Source organism: Empidonax traillii, unplaced genomic scaffold, assembly GCF_003031625.1.
Source record: "Empidonax traillii isolate 1590-97213 ecotype Southwest subspecies unplaced genomic scaffold, ASM303162v1 scaffold365:size559728, whole genome shotgun sequence".
NCBI classification, from domain to species: domain Eukaryota; kingdom Metazoa; phylum Chordata; class Aves; order Passeriformes; family Tyrannidae; genus Empidonax; species Empidonax traillii.
The window spans coordinates 262,282-287,171 of NW_020955558.1; the positions used below are offsets into that span (position 1 = coordinate 262,282).

General features: G+C 36.7%; 1 protein-coding gene across 3 annotated transcripts in view; it reads left to right on the top strand.

Moving 5' to 3' along the window:
• The window catches only part of TOX (thymocyte selection associated high mobility group box), a 221,569-nt gene that overhangs the window by 154,321 nt on the left and 42,358 nt on the right, over nucleotides 1-24,890 (top strand). For 2 of the 3 annotated variants that reach the window (XM_027892734.1, XM_027892733.1), the window contains exon 4: nucleotides 23,586-23,864. The exons of the other annotated variant lie outside the window; for it this stretch is intronic. In XM_027892734.1, the coding sequence (XP_027748535.1) occupies nucleotides 23,586-23,864 (279 nt within the window). The remainder of the gene's footprint in view (nucleotides 1-23,585; nucleotides 23,865-24,890) is intronic. 3 annotated transcript variants of the gene reach the window in all.

Below are 24,890 nucleotides of genomic sequence, written 5' to 3' on the forward strand. Positions count from 1 at the left end.
AAAACAGAGCATTTAATGATGATATGAAAATGGGAATAATGGGGATATGAGGTCTTTCATACTTGATTTCCCATCCCTGAAACTTCAGGTTTCCAACTGTACGCAGTCTGCAAAGCTACTTTTAGTTGAAAAATCGTGTTAAGATGTTTTCAGAACAGGTGTATATCTCCATCTTTAACCTTACTGCCTACTGCACTAAGTACAGAAGGGGGACATGATGTCTCTGGTGAACTGCTGAAAGATCTTTCCAAGTTCTCAGGCTTCCATGGCGTTTCTGTCAAATTCACATAGTTCCTCTGACAGGGTCACAGCCAAAACTACGGACAGGTTAAAGTGATTGATGAAAGAAGAGATCAGATTAAGGGCTTAATGACTGCCGGAGAATGCTACTACTAGGTCTTCTAGGTCATGAATCAAACCCCATTAAAATATTTTGAAAGGCTTGCAATGCTTCTGATGGGCTTTGGGAAGGACCTTTGTTATGCACAGAAGTGCTCTTATCTTGCTTTTTACATTTGCTCGAGAAATTTCTGTGTGTTCCTCTGTTTCTCTGTCCGAAATGGGGGGAAAGATGTTTATCTCCATTATTGGGGCTTAGTAAGTGTTTGCAGGGTGCAGTAAGTAGAGTGGCAGGATTAAAAATGTATGTATTAAAAATGTATGTAAAGAGTCTTTTGTACTTAAAAATCCTGCATTATGGATCCCTTGTACAAATAAATTATCTGCTTTACCTTTCTCATTGTGAAGTTAATGCATTTTCTTAACCTTATACCTGTTTGTTTTGTTAGAGAAAGCAGAAGCTATTCTGCTTCTGTATTCTTCCTCAGCGCAGAATTTGAGTTGAAGGATTGCATTTATTTTATCTGAGTAGGGGAAAAAAAACCATACCACCAAGCAATACAGATATTTTTACAAAAAACCCAAAAAATTTGTGTCGGTCTCTGCTTCCCAGGTCTTAATCAAAGATTTCTCATCTTCATGCATTATCCTTTTTTTCAGAGCAGATTGAGATAAATGTCTTTATGACACAGCAATTGTAGGTGCATATACCACTGGAGAGAGGTGGTGGTAAGTGTCTGTTAGGCAGACAGAGTAAAAAGGGCCAAAATTTTCCCCTATGGAGAGAATGGGCTATAAAAGCGTGCAAGAATTTGTGCTAATGTCTTTGTGGATCTTCACACTGCTGTGTCCTGGTGTATGCCTACCCACTTCTGCTCGTGGCCATCCCTCCTTTCCCTAGGCTGTACGTGGCATTCAGAGAATTCTCCTCAAGAGGAGTTCTGGCTTAGGACAGCATAACCAAAATCCTCCTTGTTGCTGATATGGTTCAAAAAGGAGGGAGGGGGGGGCATGTTACACGTTTATAGTAGCAGCAGAAATTAGCACATGGTAGTCAAAAATGCCTGGGAATCGTGCTCATGAAGGAGGTGCTTCAAACGGTTTCATAAAGGAGAGTAGCACAGTGGTGGCCTGCGGGGGAGCACTCTGAGAAGCTGGAGGGCTGTCCAAAATCTATCCTGTAATGCTGAGACTCATTTTTCATGCCAGGAGATGTTGTGTTGGAATATCTTTTTACATATCTCATCGTACATATGTTTGCTGGAGGAACTAAACTACTCTCAGGACTAGAGAAATCAGTTGCATTTCGTTAGTCTGGAGGTCCTTAATTTTATATTTTCTCTGGATGGTAGCATGCATAGAGTGTTGTTCTTCTTTGATTTAGCTTTATTAAAAATTAAATAGCACAGGGTTTATGGCAGAGGGGGATGGACAGGCATTTAACCTTTCCTTTTAGTTTAATTGAAGAGTTTTCAACTTCCATCCATAGCAGAACTTTTTCTTTGGTATGAGAATCAGTTGCTATTTATTGCCTTTGTTGATGAGAGGCATTTGCAGTGAGCCAGACCGTTGCCTATTTTGCCACTGACCTTTTTCCTACCGTGAATATATATAATTCTGTGAAGATTTTACAACTCACATGGTGAGACCTGCACTCGTTCTTCAGTCCTTGCAAATATTTACAAGCCTCCTAAACTGTAAACCATCAATACCTGGCTGGAGGAGCAATCCAGTAGCAGGAACTGAGAACAGCCAACAGACTCATTTGCAAAATCTAGGCATAAGCAGAGTGCCAAGTGGAAAGTTTGCTCTGCTGGATGCAGCAGCACAGAGTTAGGCAAATTTTGGCTAGTGTTTCTGCCAGACAGAGACTGATGTGATTTACACTACTTTAATTGTTCTAAACATAACCTGGCCAGGACATTGTGTGCCCTGTGTTGAATGGGTGAAAATTCCCGTTATGTGCCATTGAGCTTGTGTTGGCCACTAGTAGTTTGCTCTGTTCTGTGCCAATTTATGCTTATCAAGTATTAAAAATACTGCCTTGACTTGGGATAGTTCAAGGATTCTTTGTGAGATGCAATTTCATAGCAATGTAAAAGACCTGGGGTTTGTTCCAAAACATACACATCAACTGGATCCAACTAGAACAAGATAAACATTTTCTATTGGCATTTCTAATAGTGATTCTGTAATTTTTAGAAGTTTTAAAGCATATTTTCATGACTTTTTGAAGACTTCTGTGTTAGTTACTTAGTTGGTGATTTCTTTGTTAGAATGTACAAGTGTTCATTTATTCTTTTGGCTTCTTTATTTTACCGTTTGCCTCTGTGGGGGAAAAGCTTTTTAAAATACACCAATGAAATATTAACTAAGAGTAAGATGATCATATTTTAGGTTCCATTTTCTTGTTCTCACCGCATGCTTCCTTGGGATGAAATTTTCAGTGGGATGTTTTAATTCTACCCCTCCACGTTGGCTGGTCTGAGAGCTCAATTTTCTGCAAAATGGCATTTTTAACTTGCAATTAAAAAATCCCCCAACATTCTGTAAATTTGACTACATGCCCAGCCCTCTCTTTCTGCATTCTGAGGATCCTGTCATCCTCCTGTGGGGGATTTCTTACAAATTAAAGGAAGAAGAGTAGGCCTGTAGAGATTCCACAGTAAATACAAGAAGAGAAATTAGCTTATAACATTAGTGCTGTTAACTATACTATTCAAAGCTATTCAGATCACCTTGTTCTTTTGTTTGCAGGCATTCCTTTTTCCAAAGTACTTCTACCTCTAATGATGAAAGCCAGATTGGTTAGATAGAGGCACAACTCCTCTCATTTCAGATTGCAAACACAAAATTAAGCTTGAAAACCTACAGATCTGGACTTTTGAATATCTGGTCCTAAATGTTTCATGGCCCTTATGCAGTGCACACTTATAATTGAATTACAGAGAGAGGATAATATGTTATTGTGTTGTCTTCTGTAGGGTTCATAATTATTCTTATCATGTATTTCCAGAAGACATTTTATTTTATTCTTGGCATTACAGACAAGGCTTTAATGTATTTAATCTTGAAGGGCTCCTTGTGGAAGAGCTACTTGCTCAAGCAAGGACCGTTCAAATGGGTAAAGACAAATCACTTGGGCCTTATTTCTGACATTTAAGCACAATACTGTGCAAGAAGAAGAAAACACATGGGTAAATAGCTGTGCAGTGGTACCGGTCCCAGCAGCTCACAGTGCACTTCCCAGTCTTTTTATGGAAACGAAGAGCCACGGTGGATCCTGTACCATTGGTGCCTGCCCAGGTGCTGTCTTTACTAGCCACCATCTAGGTCAGAGGAGCAACATGACCACCTGTGCCTCTTCCAACCCATCTTTGTCACGCTGTGCATGGCCCCAGAGGGAATGAGAGCAATGCCTGTGCCTCCCTAAATGACGGGGCTGTGATCCTCCCTTTCCCTGTGTGACTGAGAGTCTTTACATACACTTCCCATGCTCATGGCAGGCAGCAGTGAAAAAGAGCATGAGGTACAAGGCTTGGCCAGCCCCTTGTGAATGACTTTGTGTGTGTCAGCCAACGAGGGGTCTGGTCACGATACAGGGAGCCTTTAGGACTGCTGCAGTAATGTTGCAGAGGAGCATGTGAGAGAGAGTGTTGGGAGTTAACATGAAGTTTGCTGAATATCATGAATAAACTGGTCTGTGTCCAATGGGTACTAATTAAAAGCATATGTGAAAGTAAAAACATTCTGTAGCTGCATATCGATAGGTCTGAGCTGCAGTTAAGTTACTTAAGTAGTAACTAGCAGTGGTGTATATCATACAGTAAAAGATTTGCATAACATAAACATTCTGAGTATCAAGTTGTGGCCCATATACTTCTTGTGATATTATCATTGCTAATCTTATGGCTTAGCACTGCATGCCTGACAAGCTACTTATAAATTATAATATACTGTTATTACATGGGCACCCGTGCAGAGTAACCATAGTTACACACACAGTACACTTCTTTTGGTTAAAGTAAACACAAATATAATCATTGGGGTCAGTACTGGAGCTTTGTAGGTTAAGGGTTTGCTGCCAGCAGTGAATAAAAGGAATGTGTCTAGCAGTTCAAAGTAAAATTCACTTACCATTTTATGAAGATTGAAACATGCTATTAAAGTAAATTATTACAGTGATTTGTTTTATTTTTGTCTTTGTGATATGATTACTTTGAGTCATCACCATTTTTGTTAGAAAACCTGAAAAAAAATCTTTAGTACCAACCCCATCATCTTATTAGAGTAGCTTGACAGTCCATTCTAATGCATTTTAACCAACTTATAAATCATTTTCTGGAGGCTAATGATTTATTACTGCTGTAATGAACTTCAGAGGCATCAATACATTAGTATCCACTTTGAAAAAAAGCCATTGTCAAGTCCTATCGGAATGATGATCAGTTTACTATTGTTATTAATGACCCCGATCAACTCTTGGAATCTATGGATTATCCTGTTAGATGACAGAGGTCTTCCATTTAGGCAAAAATCAATGCATATGTAAAATAAAATTATGTGGCTTTCTGGACCTTTTATCAGTGCCTATGTTCCTGTTGTCTGCAAAGATTCAGAACTACTTGTAATTTCACCAGAGCTAGGGTGATTTAGGAATAGGAATCTCTGGAAATATTTTGAATTCCAAATTAGGTAATGTCACAGTTTTAGGAAAGACTGCTTGTTGCTTTTTTACCTAAAGACCTTCCAAGTATGGATATAGGCTGGCTAATTAATAGATGAGTGATGTCTCAAATGAGATTTTTATTGCTGTATCCTTTTATTTCTGTGGTGGAAGGAGGCTATAATATGGGGAAGTATGTTACAGACTGTAAGTGCTGGTTCTCAAGTTTCTGAAGTATAATGTTTTTTCCCTTTCTTCTTTAAATGGAAAATAGACCTCAGTGGCTTGACCAAAATAGTAATCACCATGTTAGATTTTTTTTCAGTGTTCAGAGATGTCAGAAATTTGACCTTTGAGGCTTTTAAATCTGACCTTGTTGCTTCTTTCCATTCATTAAGCTACAACCTTTGCTCTCTTGTCATAAAAGATAAATGAAGATTCACACAATCTTTATTTAAGAGGAGATTTATTGTTTACATTCATGTAGATTAAGTAGAAGCAAACCAATTATTTATTGTGCCAATCATGTCTTCTTGAACTTTAAGTTAGTTATCACAGTTCTATAATTACCATTTCCAAATGTTCATTGCAAACTCAAAGCATGAATATATTTTTTAATGTCTTTGAAGATGGTATTTTATGTGGATAAGAGACAGATTGTTTCTAAACTCTCATACAACGATCTAGGGAAAGAAATTAAGTTCCTAAATTAAATAACCAAAATACAGTCTTCATACACGTAACATTGTCTTTAAATGATTGTTATGCTCAGTATTTTCTGCTCTGGAAGCAAATGATAGAATTTTCTGTTGCCAGAGAAGCATATTTGTTGACAGTCAAATTAAAAATTAAGAAATTTTATCAACTTAGAATTTGTTAGATTCACTTTTTTGCTCATAAAGCCTTTGATGAAGAAATGAATAGGCAAGACCACACTGGCAAGAATTTGTACAGCAAGGTAGAAACTTGGGGTTTGTGACTGGGTTTGGTTTCAATTTCAGTTTTGTTAATGCATCCATCTGAAAGGAACTTGCTTGAAATTGCACATTTAATGCTTAATTATAACTAACACTGTGGATTCACAAAGTGACAGGAGGCAAGAACACCCTCCAGCACATGTGTGCTACTGCATCCCCTGAGATCTGTCTGAATCCAGCACACAAGTTTTTTCATAAATCTCAAGGGGTGGGGGGTGGGGAGGGGTGTGGTATATTGCTACCCCAGGAGCAATCACCTCTCCTTACTTCAGGCATGACAGTGCCAGAGGCAGACGTAGTACTTCTGGAAAGATGTGAAGTCTCTTGCTCTCCCACCATTCGTTTGGACCGTGACCTGTAGTTGCTTACTTCACTGTGAAGCTTGCTGGTAATCAGAAGATAGTTTCACTGCCAGCATCTAAAGTGTGCTGTAACGTGCTAGTGTGAAACATACCCGAAACACAATCTTCCAAAGAGGCAGGAAAATCAGCTTTGGATGTAAAAGACAGTGAGAATAGTCCTGCTTTTAAACAGAATTCTGGAGATGGGCACCAGTGGAGGCTTCATTTTGCAGAATATTTTAAACTAATATTAAAGCTAAGCAAAACCATGTATAACTGAAAATCAATGTGTGTGTTTAAATGTGAGTTATGTTGGGGGATCATCCTGATATGTTGTAGCATAGCAATTCACACATTTCTGATCCTGACTTTTTGAGGCCTTGGGAGCCAAAGTATAGCTTAGCTCCTTGTTTCTTGTGCAGTTCAGGGAGGCTTTGCTTCTTAAGCATGTCAGATGAGATCAAGCTTTGCAAATGCTCCCAAGTTAACTAGCCAGACCTGCCATCTCGGAGCTACATTGGAAAATAACCCAAAGCCATGTGTCATGTATCCACACCTCTGAGAAAGACACATGGATAGATCGTTCAGGTCAGCCTACACACTGCAATTTGGGAGGAACAAATTAGGAAACAGTAGGATACCAATTAGGTATAGCTGCTTCATTCAGCAGTTTTTAGAAGGCTAAGTAGTGTGGCACTCATTTCAGTGAACATCTGCTACATAAATTAAATAGTTTTCAGGAGTTATCACAGAAATTGAAATCTGTGTTCTTATTCTACTTACTGTATTTTACTGTTATTCCTTCTGTTAGTGGGACCAAAACCATACAAAATTCTCTTTTTAAAATGCACAGTTTTATCATACCTGCTGAATTCTTCATTAAAGTCAGAATTTAATTTAGTTATCAGACATTTTATTAAACATATTATTTCCTTACATTTAGAACGGGATATAGTTGAATCATCTCTCACCTTTCCATCATTATATATTGCTCTATACATAACTTATTTTTAAATATTCTGTTCATGATCTTCCTAATTTAATTACATTAAGTACTGGACCATATTTATTTCTCCCATAGGAAAACACTGTAACTTTGTTGTTGCAAGAATTGAATTCATAGAATGTAGATTTGAAGTACTTTTTTTTGTTCTGCATCTTTAAGAAATGCATTTATTTTTCTCTGTGGGAGAGTGCTTTGCATTTCACCATTTATGAAAATGGATGTCCACATAATATGCAAATAACTCATTAACGTTGGTATTTCTAAATATATAGGGAAACTATAGCCCTGGTTTAGATCCTGTCAATCTCAAAAGGAAGAAATAAATGCTGTTTTTTCTGTCCCTGAATCAGAATCTATATGCTAAAACCCATCACAGATTAGTCTAAAGAACCATTCTCAGATGCGGAGCTACCTCATTTCATCTTTTCGCATATTCTATAAGTTCCTGCCAGGGGAAGGGGAGGATTTCCTGTCGTACTTTCTACACTATCAATTACAGCATTTGGATTTGCTAGAGGCAGAAACAGGAAGATGTCTCTTGTTAAATTGTTGACAGTAAAACCAGAACATTTTCTTTAGAGTCAGTGAAGATTTTCACAGTAGTTGCCAGCTACAGTGGTCCAGTCAGACTTTAAAGATTATCACAAGTAACAACCACTAAGTGTAGAGATTGCATATAACTCTGCAATAAAGCGGTACTCTGATGATTCAGAATTTTAACCTACATATTCCAAGATTTCAGTCTTAGAATACTGACATAATGTTAATGTTAGTAAATATCATGGAATGAGGTGTAGGGGGAAAAATGGTTAAAAGCAAAATAGTAAGAAAATGAGATAAAGCTGAAAGGTGTGGCTTGTATGTTGGTACAGCTACTTTCCTATACTTCAGTTGGGGAAATTAAAATTATCCAATAAATTTTAACATCTTGTAGTGTTCTTGTTTGCCCTTTGAGCTATTTTTGCCAGTCCTGAAATTACAGAATTAATTGCAAGTTGAAAAATTTTAGCATCACGTTGGTATCATTCAAGATACTTCTAGTGTATTCACTTTACTAACTTTATATGCAAATATATCAAGATTAATTGGCTACAAATATTCTGTTACCCTTTTCTAAAATTAAGGAAAGCATTTTGGATGCACGAATGTCTTGCCAAGCTCCAGACTGATAGAGGATGCGAGGCCTCAGTGTAGAAGGAAGAAGGAACTTTGGTGCCTTTTTGATGCTTTTCATAATGTTGGTGGTTTTTCTTTATGTTCTACTTCCTAACTGTCAGTAGTAGCCACTTATATGCAAAATATTTTTCATTAAAATATAAGATTTAGCATCTGTTGTGTTAAAACACAGCAGAGTGTAGTTATTTTTCAAACATTATAATACCATTGATACAGTATGTTATGGAGCAATGTTTATCATGTGTCACTGCTTTTCAAACTAAATTATCTCAGCAATACTTTTAAGACATAAAAGTGTTACTTGGTTATAAGCAGGGATTTGACAGTTTGTTTGTTCGTATATGTCAACCCTTATCTCTCTTTTTTGCCTGAAGGGGATTGGTTTAGGTGGCAGAGGTTGGTAATTAATGTAAAATTCATGTAATAATTCAGTTTACCATTTTTTGGCAAAACAGAGCTCCATAAACTATCGTATGTTGACTGTACAGTGCTGGCAGAAGTAAATTTAAGAATGTAAAAATGTTAATTGGAAGTATCATGGGGATCATGTTCTACATGTGACCATATCTGAACAGCCTATCTTTAAAAAACACACATCTTATGGCAGATGCTGTTTATTCAACTTTGAGAATAAAAAAGCAGTCCGTTTCAGGTACCATAAAGGTCAACCATAGCATGTGCATGTGCGCTGTGCAAAAGCAGCTCAGAATTTTCAAAATAAAACTCTATATTCTCTGCATTTAAATGTGAACTTTAAAAAAATGTGTTTTTTTTCCTAAATATTGCAGACATAGGAATTAAAACTGTTTAAAAGTGACTTTATAAAAGCTTAGCAGTAATTAAATATATGGGCTTGATTTTAATGTTTTCATAATGGGATGTAGTTTTTACAGAGTGTTACAGAAGGCACTTTGGGATACTTACTTTAACGCATGCATATTTTATATTTATTTTGGTACAGTTCTTCTTAGAAACCTAGAATGTAAATGCACTTCCAATGGGTTACATGCATAACATTTTTATAGTTAATGATCAAGGTTAACAGGAGTATCTAGGTATGTTTTTCTTAAAACAGAAAACAAACAAGCCAAGATTTTTTTTAATAATATAGTTTAAGTGTGGGAACAGGTGTATAATTTGTTGAAATGCTCTTGTGAGTTGAATGCAGCATGTTTCCTTTGTTCTTCAGAGAAGGAGGACACTTGTAAAGTCATTCAATTGCTTATTTGTAAACACAACTGGGACCCTGTTTTGGCCTTGCATTCATGAGGAACACGTCTGCTTTTCTCAGATGAAGAGTTAAACACTTAAAATGACAATTTCACTTACTTTAAGTTACACTATACATATGTAGCCTGTCTGAAAATCATTATGTTTCTTGACTATCAGAAGGGGTATGTTGCATATTGAAAATAGGAGAAGGAAGGATAATTGAAGGAACTTGACCTATCTAGTTGCCTTACTTGTATCCTCCTCTTTCAAAATGAAATGAACAAAAAGACAAATGCATATGCTGAAGTTAAATTTTTTTCATTTGTTTTTTCTTTCCATATGTTTCTAATTTGCTAATTTCACTAGTTTTTCCTACATCCTTCATCATTTCTTCATTAGTTATTAGTTATTAGTATTCATTAGTCCTGAGATCTATGTACTAAACCTGGGAAGGTAATTATGAAAATTGCCCGTGCAAATTGGGTAAAGCCACACATAAATTACCAGTTAAAGGCTTAGCCAGTAGTTTGCTTGCATATTTACCTGAATTGCATTCATAATTGCAGTAATTATGTGAACAGTTATGGATGCAGTTTTGCACACACAGCAATTACATTTTTAAACTTCTTCCTGAAGTGACTAAAATCACTATTTTGCTGAGAAAAGTATGAGACAATAAGGTACTTACTTGCAAAGATCTGTAGTAACACTATATAGAGTTGCACACTGGTTGAATGGTACACTAGTATGAAGAGGTCACCTAGTACAAAGACAGTCTGTGGCATGTGAACAAAACAATCCGGATCTGTCTGTGTTATTTGGGATGTTCCTTTGTCATGTCATTTTGAGATTATGTGAATTCTAATCTTCCTAAAGGTTAACTATTCTCTCCTTTGTAGCATGTGAGTACTTTCCTGGGCAGGGTATCTTCCAGGGCTACCTTCTGGCAGTGTAAAAGTACGGTATGTAGATCCCATCTTGGATTTTGGTGCATTTTACTCAGTTAATCTGGATTGGACCCATTAATACATTGAAAATTAGAACCAGGCCTCTGTCTGTTGACAGAGCTGATGTATGGGCAGCAGAAAAGTTTGGGGATTTCAGAACAACCATGGTTGTGCTTATGAACCTAGGAAATGTAAGCAGTTGTGCATGAATATTGTTACTCATCATCATGTTTTGTTCCAGATAACAGTATGTTAGATAGTCCAGATAACAGTAGGTTAGATAGTCCCAAATAGAAGTTTATTAATATGACTCATCCAAGAAGAAAGGAAAGGTGAAATCATCCTAGAGGACTTCAGATTTTCTTTTAAATGATGCAACTACTCGTCCAAACTAAAGCATTGCCACACTTTGATGAGTTTGTGAGGCTTTGCTGAGAAAACGTGAAGGCCATTTCTTTGAAAGATTGTCTTCTCTCTGGACATCAGCACTCTGAATCCACAATTACTACAGCCTTCTCTAGCTTGAAGAATTCTCTCTAAAGCCCAGCTTTCCAGGATCTCACTAATCTGACGTGTTACCTGTATATCCATCTCTTTCTTCACCAAGAAGAAATAATTTCCAATGCCTGAAAAGTTCTTGTAATCCAGGGTTGGTTTTTTAATGTCCTAAGCTCATGTTCTGTAAATTTCTTTATTCACTGTTTTCTCCCTTGCAGATAGGAATTGGTTCCTTCCAGAATTTCACTATAAACTGTTTCTGTGTTGTGGTGGATTTTATTCACAACTGATGATGTTCTTTGAGTTTTGCTGTCTGTGTTAGGATATGCAAAACAAGTATTATGTCACAATGCATTCTTACCAAAGACTCCAGTATGCTTCCTTCACATTCAGGGATGGAATTAAATCATTGTATATGTAGACATAAAATATTTCTTTCCCAGCTGTTCGTTGCTGTTCAGCAATGTTGAAAATACAAGTTTGTAAGATACACAAAAAAAGGGAATTTTCTCAGCCAAACCAAGGTTGCTGCTTTATTCTAAAGATTAATGGGACAATAAGAGTCTTCATGGTCAAAAAGAATAGACTGAATAATGAGTTTAAAAAGAAATAAGAAGTTGTGATTGCACAAAGTATCCCTTTAAGTATCCCTTTACAGCTTTTTTTTTTTTTTTTTTTTCTCTTAGATTGTTTTGGTTAGTTGATCAGGGTTCATTAAGGAAGATATCCACATTTAGAAATATCAAATCAGGAAAATAAAGATGTATTCTCAAATTAAAAAGGAGGTTCCCAGGATTATCTTCTGTCGCATGGACATTAAGCAAAATAAATTTACTAATTTTAATCTTTTGAGACTGCTGGATATCTGTTCATCTTCTACATAGTTGAAAATAAAATAATTGAGATTTTTCTTGTTTCAGAATTATAATATTGGATTTGGCAAGCTGCAGACAGATAATTACACTGGAGATGTTAAATAGGTTTTAGAAACAAAATTGTAAATAATACAATACAGAAGAATGATGGACTTATTAGCATATCATTAAATTGCTTTTTCCCTGAGAGCCAAGCATATTTTTCATAGCTTACAAAAAGTGTCTTGCCCAGCAGTAACACATGTGCTTAACATTTACAAAACCCACAATATTTGACAATGGTATTAGGTTTATTTTGCAGGGAAAATTATGACAATATAATTACAAATATCAGTAAGTTTATCACTTGATAACAAGATCATATGTGTGAAAAACAATCTTTTCTGAGTTAAACATTTTACAGACCTTTTGTTTAAACTTCCGTTAGTTCTATCACTCACACTAAGATTCTTTCACTAATGTAATTTAAACCATTTGACTCATTCTTATTAGTCTAAATTGCTTTTTTTGTTTAGATTTTATACAGAATGAAAAGTAGAGTCATGTGCTATATAGTGTGTTTTTTTCAGGGCTACTGGTATCAGCCAGAAAAAAAATAAGATTTTCTTTCTCAAGGAAAATAAACTTAGTCCAGAAATTCGCAAAATGCACAAATAAATGGCATTGGATGACTTTGTTTTTCAGGTGAATGATGGCAGGAGTTACAGGAAAGTTCATTTCATTTAATACAACATCTCTGTATGGAAATGTAAGAGCTAGCACGCACCACTGTTCCTACCCAAGACTGAAATGTCTGGCAAAATAGTTTGCTTAAACAGAGGTGGTATTTATCAATAGGCCTTCAGGGCACTAATCCAGCTATGCCTAAACTTCCTTATGTTCCGACTTTTCTTATGATTAATTCCGTAGGAGATTTTGTTGCAGTCACAATGCCATTTGTAAACCACAACCCCAGATAGGACCCTATGGCTCAGGGAAATAGTTTCAAGGATGTTCCACATCACAGTGCCCAAGAGGAAGAATATAGATAATTGCAGCCTGTGTGACCCCAGTTTCAAAGATTCAACTTCGTATCACATTGGAATGGAAACAAGATCCATTAAATGTTTGTGCAGAACAGCAGGAAATATCATAAGCCTAATTCTGGGGGTAGTGAGATGAATAGATCACATAGCAGATGCAGATTTTAGTCCTTTCTCTTCCTTCTAAGTGACATAGATTTAGATTTGTCCTTCTGCCCTTTATTTATGTCTAGTGTCTCGAGACATGGACAACACTGGAAAGACAGCCACTCGTCCCTTGAAAAAACCTTCTTCGGTGAAGTAGCATACTTAGATTAAATCCCACTGACAGTATTTAAAAAATTTCTTGTTCTATCTGATGTGCTGCAGAGTCCAGGTTTGAGAGGGAATAGGCCTTTCTTAGGATCGAGATAAGATGCAGTTTCTATGCTACAGAATTCTTCTGTAGAGTTAGGAGACACAAGACACCCCAGTATTGCACCAACTTTTCAGGTGCACTTAGGGAAATCCCCTGTTATTGAACCTGAGGAACGTGACTCTTCAGATAACATATAAAACAATGAGCAGCAGAACCTTCATTGGAGTAGGCAAATGGAAGAGTTATCAAAATAAAGAGGAACCACAAAAGGCACAGAAGGACACAGATTAGCTGGACATGCACTTCAGGTCAGGCACTTTTCTAAACCTTTTTGCTTTATATGGAATATTTTATAGGGTCTTTTTTCCCTGAACTTGCAAGCTAGAAAAAACTAACTGTTCATTGTTCTTCAACTTCAAATGGTGTACAGGGTGAAAAAGACAGACTTCAATTCACCACAAAGCTTCATAATTTAGTACTTTGAACAGAAATAATGCATCATTACAAATCTAGGGTTGAGCTCTTTCAAGAGAAGACAAGGGCTGAGGCAGAGCATGAAGAAACACGATATACAGTGTGGAGTCACCAAGAATAATCTGTGGTTATAGCTCTTACATTTTCTGTTTCGTCTTTCAGTATTTTTCCCTGTCGAATCTGTCATTAGTGAGTGTAGGTCTGTAGCCTCTGCCTGGGCAGCCGTCCCATACAGAAAGTAAGCTCATTAAAACAATATAAGAGCCTGAATGGACTAGAACTCAAAGGGTTACTTGGTCATTCAAGTTCTCAGCATCTTCCTCGAAGACTTTCACACCTGTCAATGACTGCATCTGTGTTTCCCTAAGACTAAAACCCTGGCAATACCTGAAGCACTCACATGGAGTCAGTCTTAACATAATAAATACTGCAGTCAAGTCACATGCTATTCTTTACTAAGTGTAAACATCCTTAAATACCTTTATGTAAACATCTCAGTCTAATTCTAATATTTCCAATTTATTTCAAATTAAACATCTTCTAAATGCTATGCAAGCTGCACTTTGTTTTGAAATACATAATGTGATGAATATGAGTTTCTCATTGGAAATTTATGTTTTTAAGTGCTAAGTCCACCAGTTTTCTAAATATCAACACTACCATATAAAGTATTTAAAACATCTATGATGCAAGTCAGAGGCAGATTCACTGACACAACTGGGAGAAACACAACTATGCACTACTTTCCTGGGCCTGCACTGGGCTTAGCACTCTCCCTTCCTGTGTGGTCAGATCTTCTCTTGGCAAATCTGTTGGAAAATTTACAGATCATCCACTGATGATACACTGACTCAAGAAAAACTCTGGAATGTATCCAATACAAAGTCCTTTCCTTGGTGGTAGGGAGAGATGCTGGTGTGGTCAAGGTGCCTCTCTGTGTTAAAGCAGATACATCAAACACCACGTTACATATAGCAGTCACATTGCCCAATGCACTGCAGGGAAATAGTTTGATAGTGTTGAGATGAATATCACAGAAAAGAAAAAATCAAACAACCACCACCACCACCACCAAAACAAAAAAAACAAAACCAAAAACAAAAAAACAAAAACAAACAAACAAACAAAAAAAAAACCGTAACAAGAACACCAGAGAAAACAACCACAAAACCAGAACAGATTAGAGTATAATGGGATACAATGGAATACAATGGAATACAATGAAGCAGAAGCCAACGAAGGTTACAGCAAACTCATGCTGGCTACTCAGCTGTTGTTGGTCAGTCACAGGAGCACAGCACTGCAAAGGCAGCAGTAGCTGCCTTCATCCACTTTTTCCTCATACACTACAGAAAGCATACCTTCTCACTGTTAACAGTATTTCCAAAGATGTAGTTTGTATTCCTAGACTTAATTGTTTCATGTGCCTTTGATGCCTCTATTTTTATTGTAAAAAAGAAGGGGAGGCAATATTGTCTCTCTCAAGCATCTCTCTGACTTCATTTCTTTTGATGAAAGGCTACTGATTCAGGTGTGTTTGAGTGAACCTGTGAATATTCTTCTTCCTCAGGATTTCTTTATTATCACTAAAATAAAAGTGAAATGCATTATTGTTTTCCCTATGCAAATAAGGAGTGAAATATAAAATTATTCTGTTGTTATTTGCAAAAAAAAAATAGTGTAGGTATAATACTGTTATCAGGAGATGTGTGTTCTAGAATAGTTGCTTTGTACCTCCTAGATTCCATTTGTCTGCTGTCAACCTATACCTGCTGTTAAGCATTAGACACTTTAAAAAAGAGAAAAAGATAACACAAATTATTCACCATTAATTCTTTAAAATGAGTCACTATTAAAAGCTTAATTGTTTGCTGAGAGGGTCCAAATTAGTGGACTTTGCAAGATCAAACAAAATTGAAGATATTTGTCCAAATTAAAATGGAAACATGCATCCAGAATATACCAAATGAACATGTATGCTCCTGTAATAATAATTTTATTATCTTAAGCTTCCAGGCCAGACTTTTAATTATGACCCTTTATATCAGTGAAAACCATGTATTCAGGATTAAAAACCTATTTCTTTAACTAGTCTAGTTGAAGACTGTGGTTTGATATATTCTATGCTACAACTTTTATAAAAACCAGAGAACACTTCTAATAACACTTTTCTAATTTCATGGTTCAGTGCACAGTCAGTAAAGATTTAAATAATTCAGAAAGAAAGCCTATTCTGTTTCTTTATTAGAAGTTTGAGTCAGGCAAATTCTTTGACATTTAATAGGTTTTTAACCCTTTTAATAACTTCTTATAATGAAATTTATTGGAGGTTGTTTTAAATAAAGGGTTATTATATTGGAGTGAATAGCAGCCAGTAGTTTTTTATGATTAGTTTTGAGACCTTGGCCCTGTGTGACTCAAAGGATATTAAAACATAAAGTAGAAAAGAATGTTAATAGTCACCAAATTAACTGTGTACCAAGAAATATAGAAACTGTGTATTACTGCATTTTTGTCATTATGTGATCGTGCTATAAAATTTTGCAGTGCAATTTTGAGTATATAATTGCTTTAAAGGGGCTTAAGATCACTTACAGAATCAGTACTATATAAAACAACCTGAAGTGGTTTAACAGAATGATTTTGAAAAGATTAGAGTAGTAGACTTAATAGGGGTTCTTTTATTATTTTTAATATAGGGGTTCTCTTTACATGTGAAGTTTCTGCTGTTTAATTTTAAGATTGTTTTCCTAATCAACAGAAATTTTGAATCATCCTTTCATTTTATGCAGTGGGCATAGTATATAAAATGCACTTGTATACAGCACTAAAATATTCCCCAAATGCCCACTTACTTTAAAACTTAGTCTTTCATTACATAGTTAGCTGATACAGAAGAGAATTATAAAAACGAGAAGATGAAAACACACATCCCCTTCCTCTCTTAGGTGGTGCTTTGAGTTATTCCTTTTAATGTGTTTTGAATGGTTCTCTGTGGTCATTTTACAGTAACCTTAGCTCTCACAACAAATCTTTGTTTAGCAGTCTACTTATATATGTGTTAAAACAAGACTCGCTTGCAAATATGATTTCTACTGTAACTGAATGGAAACAAAGATCTAATAGTATGGGAACCTTTGGGTTTGATCAGTCTTCATTCATGAGAGAACATAAATACCACTTACCATTTTTAGCCACTGTAATCAGTAAATCCAAACTTCCTGTCAGATTTCAGGCCTCTAAATAGTGGGGTCACTTTTTTTTCTCTCTCTCTCTGGTGTTTTAATAGAAATATTCAAGTTATCTCAAGTTTTAATTTATCTCATGAAAGAGCATCACCATGATGTAAAACAAGAGATGAAACTGCATAGTTTGATTTTACTTGGTGTTAATCTAGGATCCTAACCAAAAACATGCAATGAACAACCACAAGGTACTACCGCTTGATCATCCGTAAGAACTGAGTTCTTAAATGGACATTTCTGCATTTTAGACACTTTTGAGTTTAACTTTGATTATATAGAATTATAGAGTATCCTGAGTTGGAAGGGACCCACAAGGATCATCAAAGTCCAACACCTGGCCCTGCAGAGGACCATCCCCAAGAGTCACACCATGTGCCTGAAAATGTTTTCCAAACACATCTTGAACTCAGGTTCAGGCTTGGTGCTCTGACCACTTCCCTGGGGAGCCTGTTCCTCATCTGTATGATGAATATTACTTGAATTTTGTGGCATTAAATTCAGTTATGAGGTTTTTTGGTTTGTCAGTTATTTTGATTATAAATGGTGAGTGTTGTTTCCCAAACACAACTCCTCCTCAGTGTGCCTGCTCTCACAAACATTAAGTCTCACAACTTAATGTTATCTTTTCATCTCTCATGAAACCTTCACTTACAGAGTCAAATGATTATGTAGGAATTAACTTTTTTTCTCTCTTTTTTAATGAGCATCTCTATGTCACTGAAAAACATCTTGCAGATGTGCACTGGCTTATAGTAGAAGAAAATTGAAACACCTAAAATAAAAGCAGTTAGATTTCTAAGTGAATCTCATGGTTTTTCAGAAGGGTGGCAGAATCGGGGCTAATGCTGAATTTTAATGTCGCATTATTTGGGAACAGACAAACATGCAGGTTTAATATAGCAGAGGTAGTAGCACAAGTTTCCTAGGAATATAAATGACAATATTACTATTAAAAGAAACTCCTTATGCCTGCCAAAGAATGTCTGTGATACGTACATGGTGACTCCGTTCGGTCATGCCAGTGAAGAAGGAAGCACGCTGTGGTTACCTTCATAGGTAACATTTAAGATCCTCTGGGGTTTTCTCCATTGTTTTTAATTAATTGATTTAACCATAGCTTCTTATAGTCTGAAAAATGGTTACTTTCTGCCTTACCTTGATCAGTTAGACAAGAAGCAAAAAACTATCAGCCACTTCTGCAGTGTCCATTTGTACAAGAGCATTCAGGTAGTAGAAAACTAAGCAAAAATCATTGTAAGACCTGATGGTAGTAATAGAAATGATGCCTGCTGTGTCTTGATATGAATTTGCTCATAGTGAGATATGGGACCTTCACTTGCTTCAGTGAGTAAGCCCTGTGTATTTCTCCTTATGTTTTCATCCTTAGCATTTTCATCTTCATTGTATAATCTCTAGTGTTTCTTGCATGTACTTAGACCTCTTGTATTTACTTTGATCTGTTAAGGCAACCTGTATTTCTTCTTTCATTTAATGATAACATTTATTATAAATGAATTTAAATAGGGAGGGACAATTGGGACTTGTGTGACTTTTCAGAGAGATGTTGCCTCATGGTTATTAATTATAACAAGAAAAATAACGTGAATTACTTTGCTAATAGCACAGTCCCCTTGAAACTACCTGTCTAATGCTTCTTAGAAAAAAATTATTTGCTTCCTAAAGCCATCTTCTGGGAGATTAGTAAAGAGTCCTGCAATTTGGCTCTTTCTCTATCTTGTGTGGGTTAACCAGCTTGTATCAAAAAGGCAGATAATTCAGGTGGGTTTTTTTTTTATTGCTATGTGCTATGTCCTTTGAGAGATTAAGTATTCTATCTGAATGCTGTGTCAGATAAGAATTTCTGTGTTTTGTGGACTTTGGAGCACAGTATTTCAAGAAAGATGAAGGTTATTGGACATAGTCCAGAGGACAGCAGGAAGAATGATCAGATGTGTAGAAAACACAGCATATGAACAAAGTCTTTCAATCTTCAAGTTTGGTTGTTTAGTCTAAAGAAAAAAAAAAACTGAAAGGAAATTCATAATAGCCTTCTAGTGTGTACAGATTTTCTGTAAAGAAAAGGTGAAAAACATTCCTCATGTCCACTGGGAGCAGAGCAAAAAGTAGTAGGTTTAAATTACAACAAAGGAGATTTAGGTGAGACATTATGGAAAAAAGCCCTTTCCACTGTAAGGATAGTTAAGCACAAGAATTGCCCTAGGGAGGTTATGAAGAGGTTAGACAAACATCTGTCAGAAATGATTTAGGTATTGCTAATCCTGCTGTGAGATAGTGTTGGACTAAATAACCTTTTGAGGTCCCTTCTAGCACTATTTTCTGTGATTCTGTGATTAGGACACTGCACTCACATTGTCCTGCAGTAAGATGTTTCTGTACAGGGATGATATCACAGTATTCTGCACTCCATGCTTTGCTTTGTTTTTACTTTAGGCTGATGGGCTGAATATTGGTCTGATGTTTAAAGCACTTTAGCTTTATTCTTAGTAGTTCTGGAGCTTTGAGCAGGGTATTAGGAGCTCATTTTCAGCCCTGTTCTGGTTTTGCACTGCCCATGTGTCAGTAAGGGGTTTTGTTACACGCCTTACAATTACAGACTTGTTCTGTGTCTTTTGACTTGCAGTCAAACACTTACATGGGTAGATGCTCAGTTTCTGCTTATAAGCAAAATGAAAACAGGGGGAAAAAAAAAGAGCCATGAAAAGAAACTTCTCCTTTAGTAAAACCAAAATAAAACCAGTCATGTTCTAAAGCTGAATATAACGCAAGTTGTGAAACATCCTGGAACTGACAGATGGAGATTGATATTAAAGTGCCAGATATTATCATTATTACCTCATCGCAGAGACCATTGGAGATGTCAGTTTAAGACTGTCCTTATCCTCTGTAACACTCAAAACTCTTTAACTTTGTTCTTCCATTTGGCATTCTGCCATCCATCAGGATTTGTATTCAGCTTTGCATTCGGTTGTAGTGTGTTTGCAGTGTTGCCTCTGTATACTGAATACGGCTCCGGCACAACTACACATCGGTGGGTTTTGTAAAACTCCATCTGGAGGAACAAGGAATAAGAAGCTTCTGATTTTGAAGTAGTTTAGGAGACATTTGTTATACTTTGCATGTGATGATGACAGAGTGTGTCTGATTAGTGTCACTATTCCTGCAGAGACAAGTTGTCACATCTCCCGAAACAGGGGCATAACGTCACTCCTCAGCAATGACCCAAGTGTATGGTTTTCATGGATGACTCTGTTCTCGAACCCAGCAGAGAAGATGGAACAATTCTTGGTTTGTTGATCCTTTAGGAACCTGAAGGTTCATCATCAGATGTTTTCCATGGTATAACCTCACAGCTTTTCACATTTATGTGGTCAGGTGCCTTGGGTAAGGCGGGATGGGGTACTGGCTTAGCATCCAAAAGGGAACATCTGCTGTTAAACAAACTTGCTGTTTACACCTGGTTTTCTGAAGGTCTCTGATATTCATCTGATTTAAAAATTCAGAAGACAAACTGAATTCATGTCAAAGGAAAAATACTGAGTTTTTTTCTACTGCACCACCTCATTTGCAGTCCTCAGAATTTCCCTAGTGAAGGGTTCTCTTGCAAATATATATATATTCACACATTTGTGTGTGTTTTACATGGGGATGCATTTAGTACTGTTCAGTTGATGTTGTATTATCTGAAAATACAGTCTATATCCAGTGCTGGGCCTAAAATTATGTCATATACTTAACACATGTTTAAAAATATATGTTGTTCAAAAAAAAACAAACACTAGATGTTCTGAATCCAGTACTATCTATATCTGATAATATTTGAAGCTCATATGAAGAGTTTTTAATAAAGGAGAAATCTTTTTGAATAAAGCAGAATAAGAGAAGGGTTAAGGTTGGAAGGGACCACAGTGGGTTATCTGGTCCAACCTAGGGTCATTCTGGAGCACATGGCAGTGGATTGTGTCCAGACGGTTCCTGAATATCTCCAATGAGGGAGTTTCAACTACCTCTCTGGGCAACCTGTTCACCCACACTGTAAAGTTCCTCCTCATGTTCAGGTGGAACTTCCTGTGCATCAGTTAAAGCTATTGTATTGTATTTTACTTGAGGAAAAGTAATTTAAATGGTAAGCATTGCCCTGCTTTTCAAGATAGATAATTCTTAAGTTTGTTCAGAATAGGAGTTAGGAGTATCAGATGGTGCTTGTTTCTTTTCTAGAGTTCATAAAATCATTACAGTGCTTATTAAAAAGCAGCCATGCTTTTACAGCCTTTTCTGGCAGGGTTTATTCAGCACCATGAGGTCCTGCCCCATGAAAACCCAAGGTGTTTGCAAGCAGGGCAGCTTGAGCTCAGCCCCTGCAGGGTGGAGGGTCCCTAGGGTGGGCACACACCCATGCTAAAGCACAAGCACCACAGACAGGGTGAAGGGAGGGCCTTGGGGAGGGTTTTGCCTTCCTGTGCCCAGCACGTGAGGGACTGTGTGGATTTCCATCCCCTGCCCTCCTGCCTCGAGCTGGCCAAGAGGACCTGGAGAACCCACAATCCTGCTCTGCATTCCCAACTGCTGCCCAGCTCAGCAGCTGGATCCAAAACAAAATTGCCAAGCGGGAGTAACAGCTTCTCAGGCACAACTATTTTGGTGCAGGTTGTCTGCTATAGGAAGAGATAATGATAGTTTTCAAGGCTAATATGCTTAGCAAGGAGGGAAGCTGATACGGGAGGGAAGGGACCGAGAAATCAGTAGTAATTTAAAAATATAAATGTCTACCAGGATTCAAATTTCAGCCTGCAATTGATTTCATCCACTGTGCTCTCTCTGCTCCTTTTCTACGATACTATAGTAGTCATTAAATGAACTGGAAAAACATGTTTGTATCGATAACTCTTTTTTACCAAAAACTATTAATTTCTAAAGCAACATAAATACAGGTATAATTGGGATGTCATATTGTCAGAAGCCATTTCAAATACTTTTCAGAGACACAAGTACAGGTAAAGTGGTAAGTATACCATAACTAATGGTATTAGTTTGATTTACTGCCAGCCAGTCACCTTTACAAAAATCAATCCTCAAGCTCATAAAAAATCTTCCTAAAATTGATACATTTTTACACCATCAATAAGGAGAGAAAAGGTGAAGTTACAGGTTTATCTTTACTTTTTTTCCCTTGTGTTACTGGTTAAAAGGTATCTTGCAGATTGCTGTGATATAAAGGAGTGTGTGTATGAGCAAGAGATAGGTTATAGAAGTCACAAGTTATAAAAAGCTTTAAAAAAATAAAATCTGAGTGATCTATAGACAATTCACATGACATGTCTAACAAAGACTATAAGTGGAATAAATGTGGCTATGTTAATATACTGAACCATTAACATATGTCCTCATCTTAATGGAACTTAAACAAACATAGCTCCTGTTAGATTCTACTTCATATATACAGCATGTTTGTCTGAGGCACAGGTAGACAACTATATCTATTTCATTTCAGCTCTGAATTGACACTTCAATTTTAAATCAACCGCAGAACACCTTAGCTTAAATCTGAGCTTTTCTCTGATACTCTTTGCTATTTGTTGTGTTTCTGTATGAGTGTACTGAAAAGATGCTGCAGACAATCTGTAAGGTCTGTATGTATGTGCATTTGACCTCTGGACAAGAAAGGAGTTTCATCCTCCAGTGCTTTTAATTCTTATCCTTGCAGAGACTGAATTTGTTGCTTGCATTAAAATAGTATGTCTCGTTAATGCTAAGAAGCGGTGACCCACATAGCACAATGGATTCATTTGTCAATCCTGCAGTTTCCAAGCTTTCTGTTCATATATGTCTTAGCAGTAAATCAACTCAGAAATCATTTAATCAGTCTATCAGTGCATCCTTCTTGTCAGTGGTCTAAATCATGAAAAGTCCAGTATCTCGTTGGGCAGCACCAGGCAAAAAAGATTTGGACCTAATACTAGATATTCAAATTCTGTGAGTTGTGATTTTAGGAGCAGCAGTTTTCAAACACAAACATCCTATGTTAATAAAGCAGGATCTGGAAATTGTTTTGAATTTTGAGGATGTTCATGTTCTGATGTAGGTCTGAACTTCAGAGTGCTAACTGTTTGTTAGCATTTCAGAAATACTCTACATGCAGTTAAAGAAAGCAGTGCCCTTTTGTTCCCCCTGTGAAAAAAAAAAATAAAAAAAGCTCTCATTGCTTTTTTGCTATTCCCAGGGGCTGTGGCTAGAGCCTGAATAGTTTATAACAGTCAGTGTTATGCAAATGTCAATCATATCCTTACTCTGTTTATTTCCAGTATTTATATGTTTATTTAAGTATTTGCCATTTCCTTTAAGCCTTACCTAGCCTATCAGGCCAACTGAGGTCTAAAGGAACAGAACACTTTATTAGTGATATGCTTAATACAGTTTTTTTCCTCTTGTAGATGCAAGATTTACGGAATACAGAAGGAGCCCAGTATAGTTCCCATCCTCAGATGGCAACCATGAGGCCAAGGGTTCAACCTGCAGATATTAGGCAGCCAGGAATGATGCAGCATGGGCAGCTGACTACTATTAACCAGTCCCAGCTCAGTGCACAGCTTGGTTTGAATATGGGTGGAAACAGTGTTCCTCACAACTCGCCCTCTCCACCTGGAAGCAAATCTGCAACTCCTTCACCATCCAGTTCAGTCCATGAAGATGAAGGAGAAGATAGCTCTAAGGTAGGCTTAGATGCTAGGATTACTATGTAAATTATGGATATTTCTAGGACCTGCTAAATGAATCATATGGCCACAGTTATTAAGGTGATACTTTATATATTATTGGTGGTTGACTGAAGTGAATAAAGGGTTATGAATACAGAACTTATCCAGTGAATTCTTCAGGCAGCTTGAGTAAATTACATCATTCCTCTTCATGAGAGCCAACTGGAATGCTGTTAAACACTTAAAGGATAGGCATTTCTCTCGGACTTTAATATAAGGGTTGAGTTTTCTCACTTGCATAGCAGGGATGTTTGTTTCCAGTTAAATATCAAGTTACTGCTATAAAAAGTATGAACAGTCGGTGCAATATGCTTAGCCTTTGCTACTTGGTCACGGGATGAGTAAACACAATATCATAGCAACCAGAACAGAAAGATCCTGTGAACTTTAAAAACCTTACCTTGAAAATCTGGAAGGCCCATTATGCATTTATACTCTGAGAGGTGCTGACACTTCATCATGACATGTTTAAGCTTCATTTTAGTGTCAGTACAAGCATGAAGTGATAAGACTAATTTACATAATAAATTTCTTTAAAGAATAAATGTCAATCTATGTAGCATAAATCTCCCAATCTCCCAAAATCCTGAAAACCTCCCAAAAATACACAAGTCTGTTAACTTAAATTCACAGACAGAACAGCTGAGACATGGAAAGATTGGAACTTAGCGCAAAGTCATCCCTTAAACCAGGAATAGAGTATATTGAAATTGAGAACCTCTTTAGCTCTGTTTTATGGTCACTACAAAATAGCAGTCCTATCAGATCACTCCTGCAGTGTAGTGTGTACCATGTCGTGTACCACAGATGCGGCTTGTGGGGAAAAGTTGCAGACTTAAAAGGAATGTGAAGAAAACATATTGTGAGTCACTGAGGGGGTATAATCCAGTCAAGAAATGTAAGCCTGATTTGTTTTCAAATTATATTGTTTTTCATGCCTCAAGCTATAAAATAATCACTTAATTGGAGACATGTGTTTTA